Source organism: Rhopalosiphum padi, chromosome 4 (genome assembly GCF_020882245.1).
Source record: "Rhopalosiphum padi isolate XX-2018 chromosome 4, ASM2088224v1, whole genome shotgun sequence".
Taxonomy (NCBI): Eukaryota; Metazoa; Arthropoda; class Insecta; order Hemiptera; family Aphididae; genus Rhopalosiphum; species Rhopalosiphum padi.
The window spans coordinates 18,664,798-18,684,049 of NC_083600.1; the positions used below are offsets into that span (position 1 = coordinate 18,664,798).

The window sequence follows — 19,252 nt, forward strand, 5'->3', positions numbered from 1 at the left end:
AACATTTAGAAATGTGTAATTTTAGTCCTTCACTAATATAAATTCAAGCTTTTGATTTTTTTTTTGTTTATGAATTTAATATGTACTAATGTCAGTAAGCATACAAGCTATGCTTTGAAATTCGCAAGATGATTCTTCTCCCGTAAAACCAAAAATACATGAAAACGGCCAGCAACAGGTCACATTAAATCTCATAACGATTCTAAAACTTAATTTTTACGTAATTTTTTTTTAATATAAAACACATCATATTTGTGTTAACGTAAGACTAGTTTTGAAATTTGTAATCTGCTTCCTCCTAAAAATCATAAACACACATAGCGGTCGAAAATACGTATTTCCAACCCTATCATAGTAAAATTTAATTTTTTGAAAAATTATCTTTTATGAATATAATGATTAATGTACACTATATATGATATACTATTAAGTATACATAAATACAGATCACGTACAATATCCTGAATATCCTTATTAAATGTGGTACCTTTATGGCTTTATTAATTGACAGTAAACTTATGTGTTATCAGTTATAATTTGTTTCAAACTATGCCCATACTATAATGCGACGTCTAGTATAAATATCGATCTATAGATATGGTTGGTGTTTAGATCGTAATTTTAATGCTCTGGAGAAAACATACTTTAATAATTATATACACAATAGTCAGTACAAACTAAAGTATAAAATGTACCCATTTTCGATATTCATTATTCATATTACACAGTTTTAAGCACTTTATTCATAATTTAGTTCGCTATTTACACCCACTATTTGCGTCTTAGGTTCTACCTCCGCAGTTCGCTGCTAAGTTGTATGATTATTTATAAAATATATATTTACACGTTTTTCGTACGTGGGCGTCGTCTGACCGTCGACTGTCTACTTACCCCTTGAAATCTTTTTACCTATACGTGACCATATTTATTTTTAGCTTTTCATTGAAAATGAAAATAAATGTCTTATAATAATAAAATTGTAACATCTAATAATATTAATACATTAATTGTTGATATCGAAAGCCACATTTTACCACGAGTTCTATTGTTTGGTCCTTATTAACACATTTTATGTGTGTTAATATAATATAGGAACGAAAAATTTTAAAATTTTAAAATTAAAAATAATATCATAACCGCTTTGAATAGTAAAAAAGTCAATTCTTGAGTGAAAAAATATATAAACATTTAGTTTCTAATTAGATTTTCGGAGGTTTAATATATTTTCTACTGATTCGCTTACACCGGCTTTCATATATCGGACGTTCGTTGATAATCGTAAAATCGCATTCAAGTGTTCGTCACTCAATCGGGAACGCTATTTCAAGTGTTTTCGGTGTTTAACAAGTGAACATGATGTCGTTCACATAATGTTGGTATATATCGTTTATCTACATATAGCGAAAAATATATTATAGTGATCGGCCGTTTTTAAGCACCTTCTCTACGCGTTCGGTTAGGCAACCGTCTATCGCGGTCCGGTGCGTTGTGTTGCTCGTCGACCACGGCACAGCGGTACTGCACGACCGCGGCTTTCGCTGCGCATCTGCTGTAGACACCACGCGACGACAATATTAACATCATAACACTGTTTTTGGGGCTACGGCAATATTACAGTTAGTCGCTGCGATTATCACAATAACTATTATACATCAGTCGCTATGTTATAATATAATACATCTCTATAATGGCCGCGTACAATGAGCATAACGTTACAACAATATTGCCGGCCGACCGGCCGCCCGCGGTGAGCCGCGCGTAGGTACGTCGCTCTCTCTCTCTCTCTCGAAAAAAGCTCGTACCTACGCATTACGCACAAATCAGCTGTACAAATATAACACATCGACACCTGCTGCACGCGCGCCACCGGGTGGGCTGCGGTGTGTTCGAATTATTATTATTATTATCATTATTATCATTACTGTACCGCGCGCGATAATGATCGAACTCGCACGCGGTTCGTCGAACCTACGGGGTACACATATATAGGTATGTATAATAATAATATCGCGTTATGTTCGATCGTTTATTTGGTATACCGCGATATCGTGTTATACAATCGCCGGGAACTATTAACCCGTGATAAGAGCCGGAGCGTTGTTCCACGCGATTCGTCCGTCGGATAATTTTTCGTTGCCCATAATATTATAATATTGTTATTATGTCGTACCCGCGGTCGCAGTCCACCGTAATAATATTGTGCGGCAAAAATTATAATTATAATACAATACGGTTGTATTGCTAATTCGTTGATTTTCGCGATCGTACGATTTTCGCGGCCGAACGACATTCCGGCGTCCGTCCGCCCGCAAAGCCGACCGGCTTAACCTATAATAATATTACGCATTGTATCGTTTCGCGCCGAGTGTTGGTGGTCGTCGGCGAAAATGTCTGTCATCAGTGTCATCGACGCGCCTGTACCTCCCGCCACGTCCGAAGCCGTCGCCCGAGAAGACGACGGTTCCGACCGGCGACGACGACAACAGCAACAACCACAACCACAACAACAACAACAACAACAGCAGCAGCAGTATCAACAACAACACCACGGGTCGGCGACGTCAGTCGGCGCCGGAGCAGCGACGTACGACGACTTGGAACGTCGCGGATCGTGGACGTCAGATACCGACGGCTCCGTATCCCGCACCGCCGACGACGGTGTCACTGATCGGACGCCACTGCTGACTCGGAGGGTCGATTACCGCGACGAAGACGGAAGCGGCTACAACGACCGCGGATCGGACATCAGAATCGTCGTCGACGGGCAAGTAAATCTCGTCCGCACTTTACGTACCGGTCGCTATATATTATAATAATTATATTTTATAAGTTACCCATAACAACACTCCGCGGTTTCAACGATCCCCCCTCCCCAGAGTCGCCCACAACAAAATGCCGCCGTTCGAAACGAGTTCGCGATGTTTACAAAATTTAAAGTTGGTCGACGATAATATTATGAACAGGGCTCGGAAGTTCTAGCAAATGCATATTTTTCTTGGTTCGTCCTAGAACATCCAAAGTAAGATACAAATATGTTTCACACTTCTCTGATGTCATACACGAAATTTTATTTCGCTATTTTTTGCATATTTACGGTTTTTACTGCTATTTTGCTAATTTGCAGTTATAAATTCTGTTTATGGGCATATTTTTAAAAACTAAATTTAGTAAATTACCTACCAAACGGGCGCCTACGAATATGTGGATGAAAACAAATTGTTCTATTTTAAGATGGAACGCATCCGAAATAAACGGCCTTAGACCGATGTTATCGTCAATTAAATTGGACAACTCCGTTCGTTTCCAATAATTGTTTATTTTAAAAATCGTGTCAGTCACATATCGTACTATCGCACTATCATTAGATTCATTGTATTATCGTGCTGCAGTCGTATAAATTCCTGTCGATACCTACCAATTACCATCATATTCTATGAAAAAAATTAAAAATCTGTAAAATTAAATATATCTTAAATTTCATGTTAAAAATTTTTTTTGAAAATTTTATTTTGCTTATTTTCCAATTTGTAGTACTATTTATAGCGCTGATATTGATGTTTTTATGTGCATATTTAAGCGCTAAAAATTAGGTAATTTTTTTAGTGCTATAACTTCCGAGCCCTGATTATGAATTATAATCGCAATGCAGCACCATACATCCTCGTGCAGTCGTTGCAGCCGTGGCCCCGTGTTCGTTTTTCCCGAGTTTACCGTTCCGCGGAATCCCGATTTAGGCTTACAGGTATTTCGTACACGCCAAAGTCACCGCTGCCACTGATTTATTAATACTACGGATTGCTCACTGGCCGGGTATTTATAATCGATGCGCTGAAATGCTGTTACGTAGGTACTACCTATAATATAATTATACGCGCGACGTCGTACTTTGTGTTATGCTGTATTGGTTATAAGTACCCATCGAGTCACTGTATTCGTATTATGACATCAGATTTTAGTAAAATAATAAGAGTAGAAACATTACAACTTACAAACGTGTATAAAACTGTATAGCTAACCGTACAAAAAAAGTTTACCTATAATAACACGAATAAACTGCGTATTAAATTGACACGTGGGGAATCTATTACGTATTTAAGATTCAATACAGAACAATGTGATGTGCGATGTGCTTATCTATAAAAAATTAGTTAAATCACATCACTATTTTTTAATTATTATATTAGATATGTTTAATTATTTTACGGGTTACTCTAAATTACACGAAAAAAGCTTAACAAATTAGGAATACATGGTTTAAAGTGTCATTATTGTAATCTACTTTTTCAATAATAATTGTATAGATATCCTAAGGTATCTTAGGATATTTGGTGACTATATAAATAAAATTCTATTTACAATTTGACATATGAAACATATAAATATAAACAACCAAATCATAGATAAGGTATAAAGTATCACAAATATTATAGATTGTCTAGTATGTAAATTAAATTACGTATAGGTTAGATTAGTCATATTAATTATTTTTTTTTTTTAATAGAAATAGAATTTAAAAGATATTGAATAAAAAAATTTAGGTATATGAAATATAATACATGACTCCATATAGAAATACAATTTATTTACAATTTATTATTAGGTAGGAAGAACTGGGAAATTTTTTTATAAAAGTAGAGAACGCGTAATTTTTTGAAAAGTATCAACGTATTTGAAATATTTTTTTTACATAATTTGATGTCATTATTTACATTACATATTACAACATTTTTGAAAAAAAAATTTATTTTTATTATCATGTTTCAAGTATTTACTTTATCTATATTATATTTTTTTTATTTTATTTTGTATTCCGTAGCAAAATATTAGAATTTAAATTTATTAAAATCAAGTTTCAAACAAGTATAGTTATTATTTATTAATAAGAAATTATCTTTTAGAGTGCGATGAGCTGAGAAGTGAAATACAATATTTTTTTTTTAGGAAGGCACCCCTGTGTCACTATACGCACCAAAGCATCAGTACATTTCAATTTTAAATAAATATAACTAATTAACATACTCGTTTGAAATTCGATTTCAAATTTAAATTTAAATACTTAGGAAAACAATCTGCTTTGGAATGCAGAATTAAAAATATATTTTGTCATTTAAAAAATATAAACAATACGTACACTGGATTTTTATTGTATATTATTATAGAACATACCTTTACATAATATATACGTACATATTATATTTTCTATGACATCTCTTTTTTTACTCTACTGTTATATTGCGATTATATTACTAGTAAAACTTAAAGGAACATTTTAAAGCATACTGCAAAGTATATAATATTATAGTTTTAGATAAATAATTATTATCTTTTATAAGAAAATTCTGAGTAATTCAAATTACATTTTATCATAACTTTAAGCCATTGTCATTTTTTGTAACTAACTATATTATTACTGTGATTAATGACATACCTAACAATATATTATATTTTTTCAATTATGGTTATTTATAAGTATTTAAAATATAAAATGCTTAAATATTTTCTATAGACATTGCTTCATTACTTCACAAAAAAATCAGTTTTTATATAATTTTAATATTCTGACATTTATAGGGGCCAATTAAAAGGTAAATTGAGAAATTTTTTCTGCTTTAATATTGTAACATACTAACATAAAACAATATTTTATTATAACTCTGGTTACACTTTACTTATATGTTATATTATTTACTTGGATCACGTTATATTTTATTTATATTATATTTATTGTAGCTTGATAACTATATTATTTTGTTTATTAATTACGGTGGAGTATTTCTTTCTTAAGTCTCTCGTTAATAGTAGAAATTAAATCCATAGTATAGGGAGTATGATTATTCCTTAGAATAAAAGTGTAAAATATTATAACTTTCGTGAATTAATAGTTGGATGTTTTTTTTTTATTATTTGCATACACTGTTACTTTATTAGCTATTTAATAAATAATAATGTTCACACACAAATTATATCTAAAATGAGGAACAACGATTTAAGGATTTGTAATGTATTGTATTAAACAATGAACTTTTATATTTCAATTAAAATCGATCTAAACTTTTAAGGTTTATTTAGTTGAAATTTGGTTTCTTTTTTGAAAAATCGTTAAAAATCATGTGTATAATATTTTTGTTTTTCAAATGCTATTTTTCTCAGCCAATAGACAAGGATTTGTTGGTTATTGTAACCATATTATATTACTTATAGGCTATAGCCTATTATAGGTATTAGATATAACATATGCTGAGTAGTAACTCGTATAAAATTAATTTATATTAAAAATAGTTGTTGTCAGTTAAAACTTAAAAGTTATGCATAATAAATTAACTTTAGTAATATGTAATATAAATGTATAATATTATGTAAATACAATAAGTATACCTAATAAGAAGAAAATAAGTAAACACATCATTTAACTACAATAATTTACGTATTATGAATGCTTGATGGCAATGAACTTTTAGTACGTTTCCATTGAATGTAGAATAATACATTTTGTTCTGAATCATAATACAATATATTCGTCCACGAATCGTATAGATAAATCTACACTGTCATTAAGACCGGTTTGTATATCGTATACGCGATACGATTTGTATTTGAAATATTATTTATTAACTACTTTATTAGTAGGCAATAGCTTTTATACATTACATATAGATACAAACATCGGAGTAGGGGTGATGACACAAATCAATGTGGAGTTGTATAATGTACCTATTACCTATATATAGTGTATGTTTTTATATTATGTATAATGTACTCGTAAAACATTTATGACGCAACATGTATTAATTATAGGTAGTACATAATAAAATATGATAGTTACACCACGTCGTTCGCTGAGATTCGGAAAAAATGTCTTGTTCATATGAGGTTCTAATATCTACCTTTTATAGTACATTTAAAAAAGTGAAATTTCTTTTAAAAAGAAATATTTACATTATTTATCCTATTTTTTTCTTTTAGTATTTAATTCATTTTCCGACGATAATTTTCCAAATTGCTTTTGTTTAAATAGTTATCAATGTTATCATAGACCACAGTACTCGTTTTACATTCGTATTCGTACAGTTTTTGATTGATGTTCATATTAAATTTTAGTATTACGGTTAACTATATACAGTGGATTCCGCCTAATGTGGGCACCGATCAATATGGGCATCCGCTTAATATGGGCAAAATGATCTGGTCCCAATACAAATAATTAATTCAACTAATTTCGGTTTTTATTGGCAACCGCTTAATGTGGGCAAACAGGGCTGGTTCCGACGAGCCCACATTAAGTGGAATCTACGGTAATATAATATACATATACGTGTATAGATATAATAGATATGTATTATTCATTTGTATTTTATTTACAATTTATTTACTAGACGTTATAAATTATATTTTCTTCGTAATGATTACCTCTGTTTTTTAATAAAAAAACTGAGATGTTTACAATATTTACGTACACACATTTTATCATAAAATACAAAAATGAGAAAGAAAAACTTGTCCAGTGATAGAACCCCCAAACCACCCGATCATCACGTCATGTAGTTATTGTGGATAAATTATAGTGTTGGAATTTTTCGTTGGAATTTTTTCATTCATTTTCTAGTGATTTCCATTAAATGTAATGTTCACGGCCTAAAAAAAATAATAATATACAACATTATATCAAACCAAATCTTAATCTAAGTATAATAAAATTCAATTGTTTCTGTACATAGGTAGTTGTTTATAACAGTAAGCGAACAATGGCAGTGCACTTAAATGTTGATTTTAAATTTAAGATAATATAATTTTACGAGTAAAAATCTACATTACGATACTTTATAGGTACTGGATTTTATATCGGGAATCTCGAGAAAAGAAATTGTAAATTGGGTTTTTGTCATGACGAGGAATTATTATATAAGAGTTGTAATTCATAGCATTATTATGAAATAATATAGGCACTTGAAAATGTACCTACGTGGTCAAAATATGTCCGGAATAATTTATTATGACCATGAATTCGTGTACGTATTATTTAGTACATATTTATATTATGTAAATATTTATATTGCGATGCACCGTGTCTAGGTAATATAATAAATTGTGTGGTGTATTAAATATATTTGGTGTCATGTTTTAATGAAAACAAATTTTTGAGTAGTTAACCTAATCAGAGGTCTGCAGTGGATCATAAGATATTATATTGCATCATTTATAATAATGCAATTTTAATTTAGAACAGTGATTTATAGAATTCTCGCAATTAGGTTTTATAATTTTGAATAAGTTGATAATTTACTATGAACAAAAAATAGTAATAATTGTCATGTTTTTGGATTTATGTATTCAAACTTAAATATTTTTGTTTATAAGTTAAACTGTTTGAAAATTGGATAAAACATTTTTTATATAACATTATTTTATTAGTGCAGAAATTATCTAATATCGAAAATACAAGGTCACATTTAAAAAAAAAATCGTTATAATATAATGTCAAAATCATAAACATTTTTAACTTAGTTAAAAAATCATACAATTTTCAATCTTAATAGTATACATTTGAAAATTAAATACAAGGTTCTGCACAAGTTAGTATTGCAGCATTCTAAAAATATCAAAATTAGATATAGCAATATAAATAAATTATAAATTGTCCTTAGAATAGAAGCTTGTACGGTGTATATCTGCTCAGAAATCAGAATCATTTTTCGCATGCAATAATTTATCATTGAATTTCAATTGAATACCTACATCCATTACAGACATACTTCAATGATGAGGTACATCCTCCTTTTTTTATTAACACTATAACTTATCCATGACTCCATGAGCTTGAAGAATTTTAAAAGTATTGTACAAATATAATTTAATATACAATTTTTAAAATATACTCATAATTTAAATCTATTTGGATTTATAATACTGATTCAATCTACAATTTTATAATATAATATTATCTCATAAAATATGAAAATAAGTGTAGTATCTATTAATTAAAAACGATAGGTAGATACTAGATACTAATTATCTTAAAATATCGCTTATGATTTCAAGATTCTTAACTCTGTTTTCATGTTATTATTTTATTCCAAAACTTGGTCGTTAAAATAATTTTGCTTCCTCAATACAATTAAGTTATATTCTTTATTTAAATCTTAAATTACTTTAATTTCTTTATCTACAATCTTTTAACAATGGAATGCCAGTATACTATTATATAGTTTATCTTAATTGCTTTGGTGAACTCTTAATACAATAAATATAACTAAACCTTTTCATCTTGGCGATTTCTTCCTGTCCTAAATTCTTATCATTATGCTGATGGATGTCTTGTCTTTATGTTGGTGACTTTGTGATCTGATTTACTTTCTATGAAAATAAAATTATATTTTACTGTTCAGTGTTTTTCATTGCTCAATTATTTGTTTTCAAATAATATTAATGATCAATAAAAAGAAATTTAATTCATTTAAATTATTAAATATTATAATGACGTCGTGGAAGTTAAATTAGTATGCAACTAATATTAATTATTATTTATTATAATATACGCTAAACGTGTTTAAACATTAGAAATTAGTAAATGATAAATATTTATAAATAAGACAAGAAATATTATCTGGTGATTAGTGGCGTGTCAAAAAAGGTAACTGAGAGGTGGCTGAAACAAATGTTTGCAATTTATTTTGTTCAGGTTGTCGTTAAATAGTAATTTGTTGTCAAATCATATTTATTTCATTATAGTTATTTATTTATATGGTAATTATTTGAATTTGTAATTTTTTTTTAGCAGTAACAGTTTTATCTATCAATGTTATTAACATGTCAAAATGTCGTTATTATTATACATTAATTAACACAATTATTTATATCAGATTGCAAGTCGTTTACATCGTTTAAATTTTATATAGATTTAAATATTTTGGTATTATCTAGTGTTGGCCAGCAGCTATTGTGTAAAAGTTTGTGTTGGAGTTATGGAGTTATGATACTTCTAAATAATAATAATAAAATATAAATATAAAATGAAATAAAATGGTAATATACAGTACTTTAAATCAAATTAATTGAAATAAAATATATTTAAAGATTACAATAAATATTCTTAAAAAATAATATAACAATATTAACGATAAATAAATAAATACAATACAATAATTGCTAGATGTAATACAACAAAATGTAACCATAATAGTTAATTTAAATTATCGTTCTCATTCTCTAACACAGACATTTCAAACTCAAAGTATCAAGTGGTCCAAAAATAGAGAATAATTTACTACGTGGACCGTACATAAAAATTTAACAAAAAAAACATTTAACAATTCTTAAATAATCTAAGAGTTGTGACACGATATTAATATTTTACTATTATTTTTTATTGTTTATTAATATTGGTAGCCACGGATCACAAACAAATGAGCCGAGGGCCGCGTATTTCATATGCCTGCTCTAACATATACATCAAAACTAAATGATAATAACCAACATAGTGTAAGTCACTACGAGTTATAGCGGTTGATGATTCGTCCCTTTTTGCACCCAACCTGATTTTTTTTTTTATGATAAATGTTTAACTTCGATAAAACCTTTGAGTGATGAAGTGATGAGAGTCATTTTAACGAAGATTAAGTATGGTGATTATATTTGCATTTGTCCTCGAACAAGTTCAACGTGTCTTTTCATTATTGAACTTATAATAATATATTAATTTCCTAAGTATTTGTTTGAAAGATGAATATTATTTACAAGAATAAATTTGCCGTTATTTTTTTAGCCTAAGCTTAGTATGGCCTACGTAAAGGTGAAACCACACAAGGTTATCGCAAATATTGAAGGATCAATGTTATTTTTCTATGCAATCGTGCACTCACCGCCAGTGTCCCAGCGTGACCTCATAATAAATCTTTCTGTTCCTGGCTATTCGCAATATGATTTACACGTACAATACTGTTGATGAATAAAAATGACAACTTTATATTTATTAATTAGCAATTGAGAATACAATTCAATTTAACTTCATAAATATATAAATTCATAATATATATATGTCATGTATGCTTTGTTGAACATAGCATTTTTGAACTAAATCAGATATAAAAATGATTTCTGTATTTTAAGTCTTTAAAGAAAGGAAAATTAAAATTAATTCTTATATTGGATTGGATTTTGTGCAAAGGAATTAATTTATTGCCTTTTTAGTTTTCTGTGAATTTTTTAAAATTTTAAAGTTTCATGTAAGACTTCGATAATTTAGTCTATACATTATACTTGACCGGAGATTTTTTATTTTTTGAATAAATAGTTTTTCTAAGTGTAAGACGTTAAACTTACTGTCAAAATATATTGATACAAGTTACTAATAAGTGCGGTTTTAATTAGTTGTTAATTGAATGTGATGATTAATTATTGATTAAAAATTTAAATATTACATAATTTATTAATATCGTGTACCATTACATATGTGTATAATATGTGTGTGTGTGTGTTTCTATTATTATTCGAAAAATAATTCAATATACGTATATCATAAGATTAACTTACCATTTCAAACAAATATCAATTGTTCTAAACTAAGTTATTTCATTTAAAAATATAATTGTCTCATAGCTTAAGCTAGGGATTTTAGCTTTTAGATAGGGATTTAAGCGTGTGAAAATGGTGTTATGTTATGTTTATTGTTGTATATGACTCATTGACACTACCGTGTTGTGTATAAAATTTACAAAGTTTATTTAATTTCTATTATTTTTTTAATTGATAAATCCTAAGATTGTATTTAATATTAAAACAACTAATAATTCGTTTGTAGTTCTATGAGTATATTAGTGCGTGTTTGTGAACTTAAATATATGTTTTAATATATATCGTATTGCAATTAATCTTATCACTTGGTTATTTTATTGTCTTTACTGTTTTAAATTACATTTTGTAATTATTTTGTATTGTAGGTATATTTTAGTATGCAATTATTGTAAACGTCAATACATTTTTAGACATGCGCTTAAAAATTCTTAACTGTTTCAATGTTTTGAGAAAATGGATAGGTTTTTCAACACGATATTTGTATACAGGTTACATTCTAAATTACACATTATAATTAAAACGAGAATATAAATTACATAATACATTAAAATTACAAATATGTTTTATTTTATTAGCTATAAACTTTAAATTATTTTATCTAATCTATATTTTATACAGGTTAATTAGTAAATAAGTTTGTTTGATATGAAAATAAAAACTTTTAATATGTTTTACTGTGTCTCCAGAATTAAATTTAAATGTTTTGAAACATTTTATTATTTCCTTTAAACTTTTTCGTTGAAAAATACGTTTGCATTTTAAAAATGTTTAATGGACAATATAGTTACGTAACGACATACGAAATATGTTAGTGATTCTGTTTATTGTTATACATACGTATTCATCGAAAATACATGTATTAATGTATTATACTATTATATACAAGAAGATTCATCAAATATTTTAATCTCCTTTTATCCTTTAATACTGCAGTTGTTCAAATTCTGTTATGAAATTTTATGGCATATTTATATACCATATTTTAGATACTTTTATTATCTTTCTGTAGGGCTCTGTGACGAACTTATTTTTTAAAATAAATTGACTGCCATGAGAGCCACTTTTATTCCTCAGTTGCATTTTTTTTAGTGGGCCATGTAGGGTCAATATGAATTATTTATTAACTCGTGGGCCATATAATAGCTCCAGTGCCCTATAGATTACGTAATTTATTAGCTTTCAAATTTATGATTATCTAAGAAACAAAACGCCCTATTTAGCCTATAAATATTAAACAATTTTGTGCATTAGTTATAAAAATCAAAATTCTATTAACATTAATAAATCCATATTTAAGTTATGGTTTTATTGATGAATTCTGTTAAAATGTTTGGTTTTTTTTTTTTAATTGAAATATATATAGTTTTGTTAATGCATTTTAATACAAAATTAATTCCAATAAATTAATTCAAGGAGTCAATCACCACTCATTTGAAAAATATATGTGAATCGCGTGGAGGAAAATGGTCAAGATTTTTTTTTGGAGGATAATGCATAGTGGGGGCGTGTATAAGGTATCTTATTTTTGGAGAAAAATAGCTACAGCTATATTTTTTATTTGCCAGTATTTATTTAAATTTACCCTTCCTCAATATACGAGTAAAATGATGCATGCCATTGATATAAATCATATAATGAGTTAGTTGACTAAAATTAAAGATTGACGAAAATTTCTTCCGCTCACATGGATAGTTCATTAAAATAAACGTAACAGTTGATAAACAACTTATGTAATTTGGCAAGAAAAATTGGAGTGAGTATGCAAAGTGAATCGTTCTGTATAGCAGCGGTACTATATACCACACAAATATTCGCAAACTTGCAGGAGATTAATAGGTGTTAAGTGTTCTTATTCTAATATAAACTGCATTCTGCAGCTCAAATTATAACAATATTAAAAAGACTAAAATACCGCTTCTACATAATATTATTGCTATATAATATCATAGTGCACGTGCACGGCTGAATATTATTTTTTATAGATAGGTAACAACGATACGAAAATGTCGGTCACTACAATAATATATGTATGCAATATACGTAATACGTGCATTTGTCCCATATACATATTTATATAATTATAATAAAATACACATGTATATATATTACGTATACAAATAATAATAATATATATATTGTATATATGTGTACAAACGCGTGCCGTAAAAAACATTCTTCAGCGGTGGCGACTGTCGCCGTTAAAACCTGACTCTTAATGACCGTGAAACATTATCGAAAATTTTTTTTTTTAAACGGTGCCTACATATAGGTATGTAAGGGAATAAAGTATTTTTAACTATGCCGAGGTGGTTATGGTGGTTGATAATAATATAGTATATACATAAAAAGCCAATAATATGACGTCGCACGTGAATTAAAACACTACACTCCATAGTCCGTATGAAAAAACTTACCTAGCTATAGGTTAGGTATTTACATTCTTGATTAAAATACTTTTTTGTCTCTATAAACGCCTATTCGTATAAATACTTTATTAAAATATATTCAGGATAAAGAGTATTTAAAATAGTAATTGAATATTATTTTTTTACATTTTTTTACATTTAGTTATGTTTAATATTATTAATTCATTAATGTATATTTTTGGTTACCGTCTTCTTTTTGGATTCACGTTAAGTCCTAACTTCTAATACTTTTAATATTTTATGAACATTTAATATATTTTTTAAACTTATATTATATAATGACGTTATAAAAAAAATACATAAGTTTTACGTAAAACTTATTTATACTTAGAAATTAATAATTAAAAAAAAAATACGACCAAAAATTTTATATATTTGTAAGAACAACTTATATAGCTTATAGGAAACTTTTTACTGCGTATATCGTAAAAAAACTAAAAAAAAGTCTAAATGCCAATCATCTATAAATAGCTCAAAAAGAACCAAATTATTTTGAAAGTGTTAAAATGTCAAAAAAAATCTAGTATAATGTTTATGTTCTAATTTTCTTGTAGTTTTAACCAATTTTTTTTTTTTAGAGACCATCCTTAAAGTTTAAAACTAAAGAATTTTTACTGCTCCAAAACTTGATGACAGGCACGAAAAATATATAAAAATCACACATCTTTGTAAAACCAAACATAGATTCATCGAATCGCTTAAAATCAATAAGAAAAAACTACGAGTATTAAAACACTTATTCGAATACCTTACAAGACTGTCACCTATCTAACCTTACCTTTTTATATAGATAGGTATGTGTGTACATATATGGTATATATATATGTGGGCACTAGGCATAACAGTTATTTAGAATATGTAATCGGCGCGTTTATTACGTCGCGGGTTCCGGTCGTCGTCGTCGTCGTCGGGGGATGGACGCTGTTGCGTAGGCCAACGACGATAATAATTAATTATATACATATAATATTATAATATTGTAAAATGGTTTACTAAACTCGCGGTGGAAAGAGAAATCGTCGTGGAAAAAAAACACCGCGTACTACTGTCACAACGCGCGGCACTCAGTTTAAATGGGAATGCGAGCACTGCCGCCCGTTCATTCGACTGTCGTCCGCCGTCTCGCTTGCGCCACCTGCACCGGTCATCATCGTCACGCACCTCTTCCGTCGCCGAATTCGTTTTATATACACGCATTATCACATTTACCTACCTAAACGTTTTTATATTTTGTCGTTTAAATTATATTTTGTTTTTCCATCGTAGTGTACCTGTATTGTATATAATGTTTGATTAATACCGTGCCGCGCAGCGTGTGCCGTTCGCGGACAGCAATTTATTCTTTCGCGTTATTGAATATTCTTTTCTACACAATTTTAATATATAAATTACATTATATAAATACATAGACTCGCGATTATTTGACACTAACAATTGTCTGTGCATTCTGTGTGGATCGCTTAAATCCAATTGTTACGCGAGTAAGTTATGGCACTTTTATTTTTAAATAATATATAATTATTAACATGTGCATCAATATTGTAGAGCGTATTTTTGAATTTCAGCACAATTTCTTATATCCGAGTTTTAAGGTATTTCAGGTTTAAATATTTATGTTGACAAAAAACACAACTTTAATCAAAAAAACGTTGCTTACCTTTCTATTTCAAGTATTTAATATATATTTTCAACAAAATTGTTCATAGTTTTGAAAAATTAAAAAAAAAAGTAATTTTCTTCGACTTAAAGCTACAATTGTTTTAAATGATTTTTTCATAAAACTGTACGTTATGCTAAAATACAATATTGAATATAGTTAGTAATAAAATGATAACATTATTTTTAAAGTTGCGTAAGAATAAATTAATTGAAGTAAACATCAATATTTTAATCAGAAATATTATTATAACTCGTTCTGTTAATTAATTAACTTTATAAAAAAATAGTATTTTCTACAACATAATTTAACTCAAATGTTTTTCTAGAAACCAAACCTTACATTAATTTATTTTTATGGGCTGTATTGATAACAATTAATTATTAATTTACTTTGATATAAAACTAGTAAAACATATAAGGGGAGAAAAGCTCATGCATCTATATAATATAGTATGATATTAATATGGTTGTGGTACCTAATTGTGATAAACGAAATTAATTAAGTGGTAAAAAAACTATTTTGTTTTTTGATGAACAAAAGTGATGAATACATTTTTATCATTATCTAGAGCATAAACCCACATAAGTATTATTAAAATGTTGAAAACATTTCGACCGATTTTACATATTTTTTTTTTAACGATGAACATTTAATAGAACGAAATTAAATATAAAACAATTCTGATGACTTAAATTTAAGAAGAAAAATTAAAAAATGTTTCACTTATTATTTCAAAGATGGAGAAATGATGCATAAATGTATCTAGGTTAGGTTTTTATTATATATTTTAAATACATAATAATATGTGATTTGGTATTTATTTTGATTTCCTATGATTATGGAATTAAAATATACTATATATATTTTGACAATTATTATTTGTCTTAAAATAATAGTTTTGACTACAAACAATTAATATTTTAACGTTATTTTATTGTTTACGACGTATCTTGTCATCATGAAAATTACTTATGCTTTTTAACGTTTTGGAATTCAATTTAAATTATTTACTGTTTATAAGTAAAAAACTAAGTGATTTATTCATGTATCTTTGTATTAAAAATAAATATTAATTTTTCTTTCATTTGACTATATTTGTTGTTTATAAAGATAATAATAAATAGAGAGTTTTTTTGAAACCGGAACGAGTGTCAACTTTTTTTATTTGTAAATTTACTCTCTCCTTCAAAACAATATAATTATAAATAAAGTAAAATATGCTAATTTAAAATAATTGTTCATTATATTATGGATTATTATTTATTATTTACTAATACAACTGTGTATAATATTTAATATACTGGAGTTTAATTTAGCAATTATAATAATTAACATAATTTATATTAGGATTTTATCTTGAGTTTTTAATAACTACTATATAATATTAGACAAAATATTTTTTTCAAGTTAACATCAAATATATATATATATATATTATTATTTAGCTGTATACCTATTAGCTTCCATATAAATCCAAGAAAAAGAGCTTATCGGTAATCCTAAGTTATTTACACTGAATAAATAATACTTTGATAATCTGTATATATAAAATACATTTACTGATACCACACAGAAATCTTAAATAAATTTGATAAACTTTTTTTATTATAAACGTTTAAAAACTTAATATTTTGTCTAAACGATATTTTTTTGTTTTATATAATCCCTGATTTTAATGGCACGCAGTTATATCTAATATCTATGTTATTTTACAACAGTTTACGTGGCCTAATTTGATAACCAACGTATCTAACATAATATGCACTTTGAAAATCTGATATTTTATAAGTACTTGTATGTTAGGTATGTTAAATTGTTTCAATTTACTAAAATAATATAGTAATATTTAACTTGTAATATGAGACTAAAATTTACCATATCATAACATACATAACAACTGTAAGTCATAACTATTGTATTATTATCACATATTTGAATACTAACGTTTTCATTAAATATATTATACACTATTCAGGATACGGTATTCTGATCATATTATTTGTCAATAATTTTTCTAAATACTAAAAGGTTAATTTGAAAATAATACGATTGATCACTTTTTATGTATTAAAGTGTTTTAATTAGGTAGCCCGTCATATTTTGTATTAATATAAATACAGGATTTAGTATAATATCAGCATGGTTTTAAAGGATTCAAGTAATAATATTTGTATTATAGTTCTTATTTTTCAATACTACAATTAAAATATATATATTTTGAGTTTTCAAAAATGCTTATTTAAATTGTATTTATTTTGCAAAGAAATACATAAAAAACAGTTATATGTTTATTTCAAAATTACAAAATGCTCTCAGATATAAATATCTTAAATATACTAAATTATAATTTGGAAATTTGAAACCTACTAAAAACATAATTTAAAATTATTTTAGAAAATCGAATCAGTTTTAATTGAATTTATTTGTTACACAATTAAACAAATATTATACATGAATCAAATTCTTTATATATTATTTTATAGTATTATTATAGATAAGAAATGTGTGCAAAAATAATTATAATAAAAATTAAAAATAAATCGTTTTTTTTATCATAAAATGTAAATTATAGATCAATTGAATAACGATAATGAATTTTTATTTATTAAGTTATTACGCTATATATATCTTATTTATTTTGTTTATTTGATGATGACTGATAACATTGGTAGTGGTCACTGATTAACTTAATATGTTATGGAGCTATAAGATATTTTCTATTTATAAGATCTTCAACAATTAATGTTGTTTTATTTCAAAACTTTAAAATTAAATACATTTATATTAAAATGGGATTTAGTTGAATTTTACTAAATTATAAAATAGCCAGAAATTTTTTATCGATGTTTAAAAAAAAAAAAGCAATAGGTAATATTTTGTTCCACACAATTATTTAAAAAAATACCTGAATAGAATTATTTGTTAAGACATATATCATGTACGAGTAGGTGTATTTTTTATATGTAAATTAAAAACAACTCAAAAAAGTATAGAAACTAACGTTAGTATTACCTACTTATTTATAAATGTTTTGAGCATTATGTAAAAATGTAAAAATTTAACGGGATTATAATATTAAAATATATTTAAATAATATACTCCATTCTGTTAATTTTGATTCAAATTTACTTATTTTATTTATTTAAGTATTTATTATACCAATTTATTTAAGATTTCATACGGTTAAACACCTTTTTTTATCATAAAATGTATTAATATACCTAATTGAAATATTTGTATTTTTCTTTTATATTGTTGTAAGATAAATACATTATTTTAACGTTAGGGATTATCATACACGGTATTATTGGTGAATTTGATTAATTTTCTGAATATTAGAATCTAAAGGGAGGGCAAATATCCTTTGGGCCCGAGTTGTCTATATATAATAAAATTCTACTGTTTACTATTAACCTGCTCAAATCTAGGCTATTAACCTAGACTTGTAAGATATATAATAATGTATAATAATTATTGAGATCAAAATATCTAGGGGGCAGAAATGTCCCCTATGCCATCCCCTTAAATGCTGCCGGTACACTAATATGGTTGTATTTGTATTTTAAACAAAATTAATAATGTCAATTATTCATATTAC

At 27.0% G+C, this 19,252-nt stretch overlaps 1 protein-coding gene across 1 annotated transcript in view; it reads left to right on the forward strand.

Moving 5' to 3' along the window:
* Window positions 1-2,003: 2,003 nt before the first annotated feature.
* Window positions 2,004-19,252, forward strand: part of LOC132929195 (proton-coupled zinc antiporter SLC30A2-like) — a 32,677-nt gene continuing 15,428 nt past the window's right edge. The window contains exon 1 of the mRNA XM_060994369.1: window positions 2,004-2,764. Coding sequence (XP_060850352.1) covers window positions 2,388-2,764 — 377 coding nt within the window. The 5' untranslated portion in view covers window positions 2,004-2,387. The remainder of the gene's footprint in view (window positions 2,765-19,252) is intronic.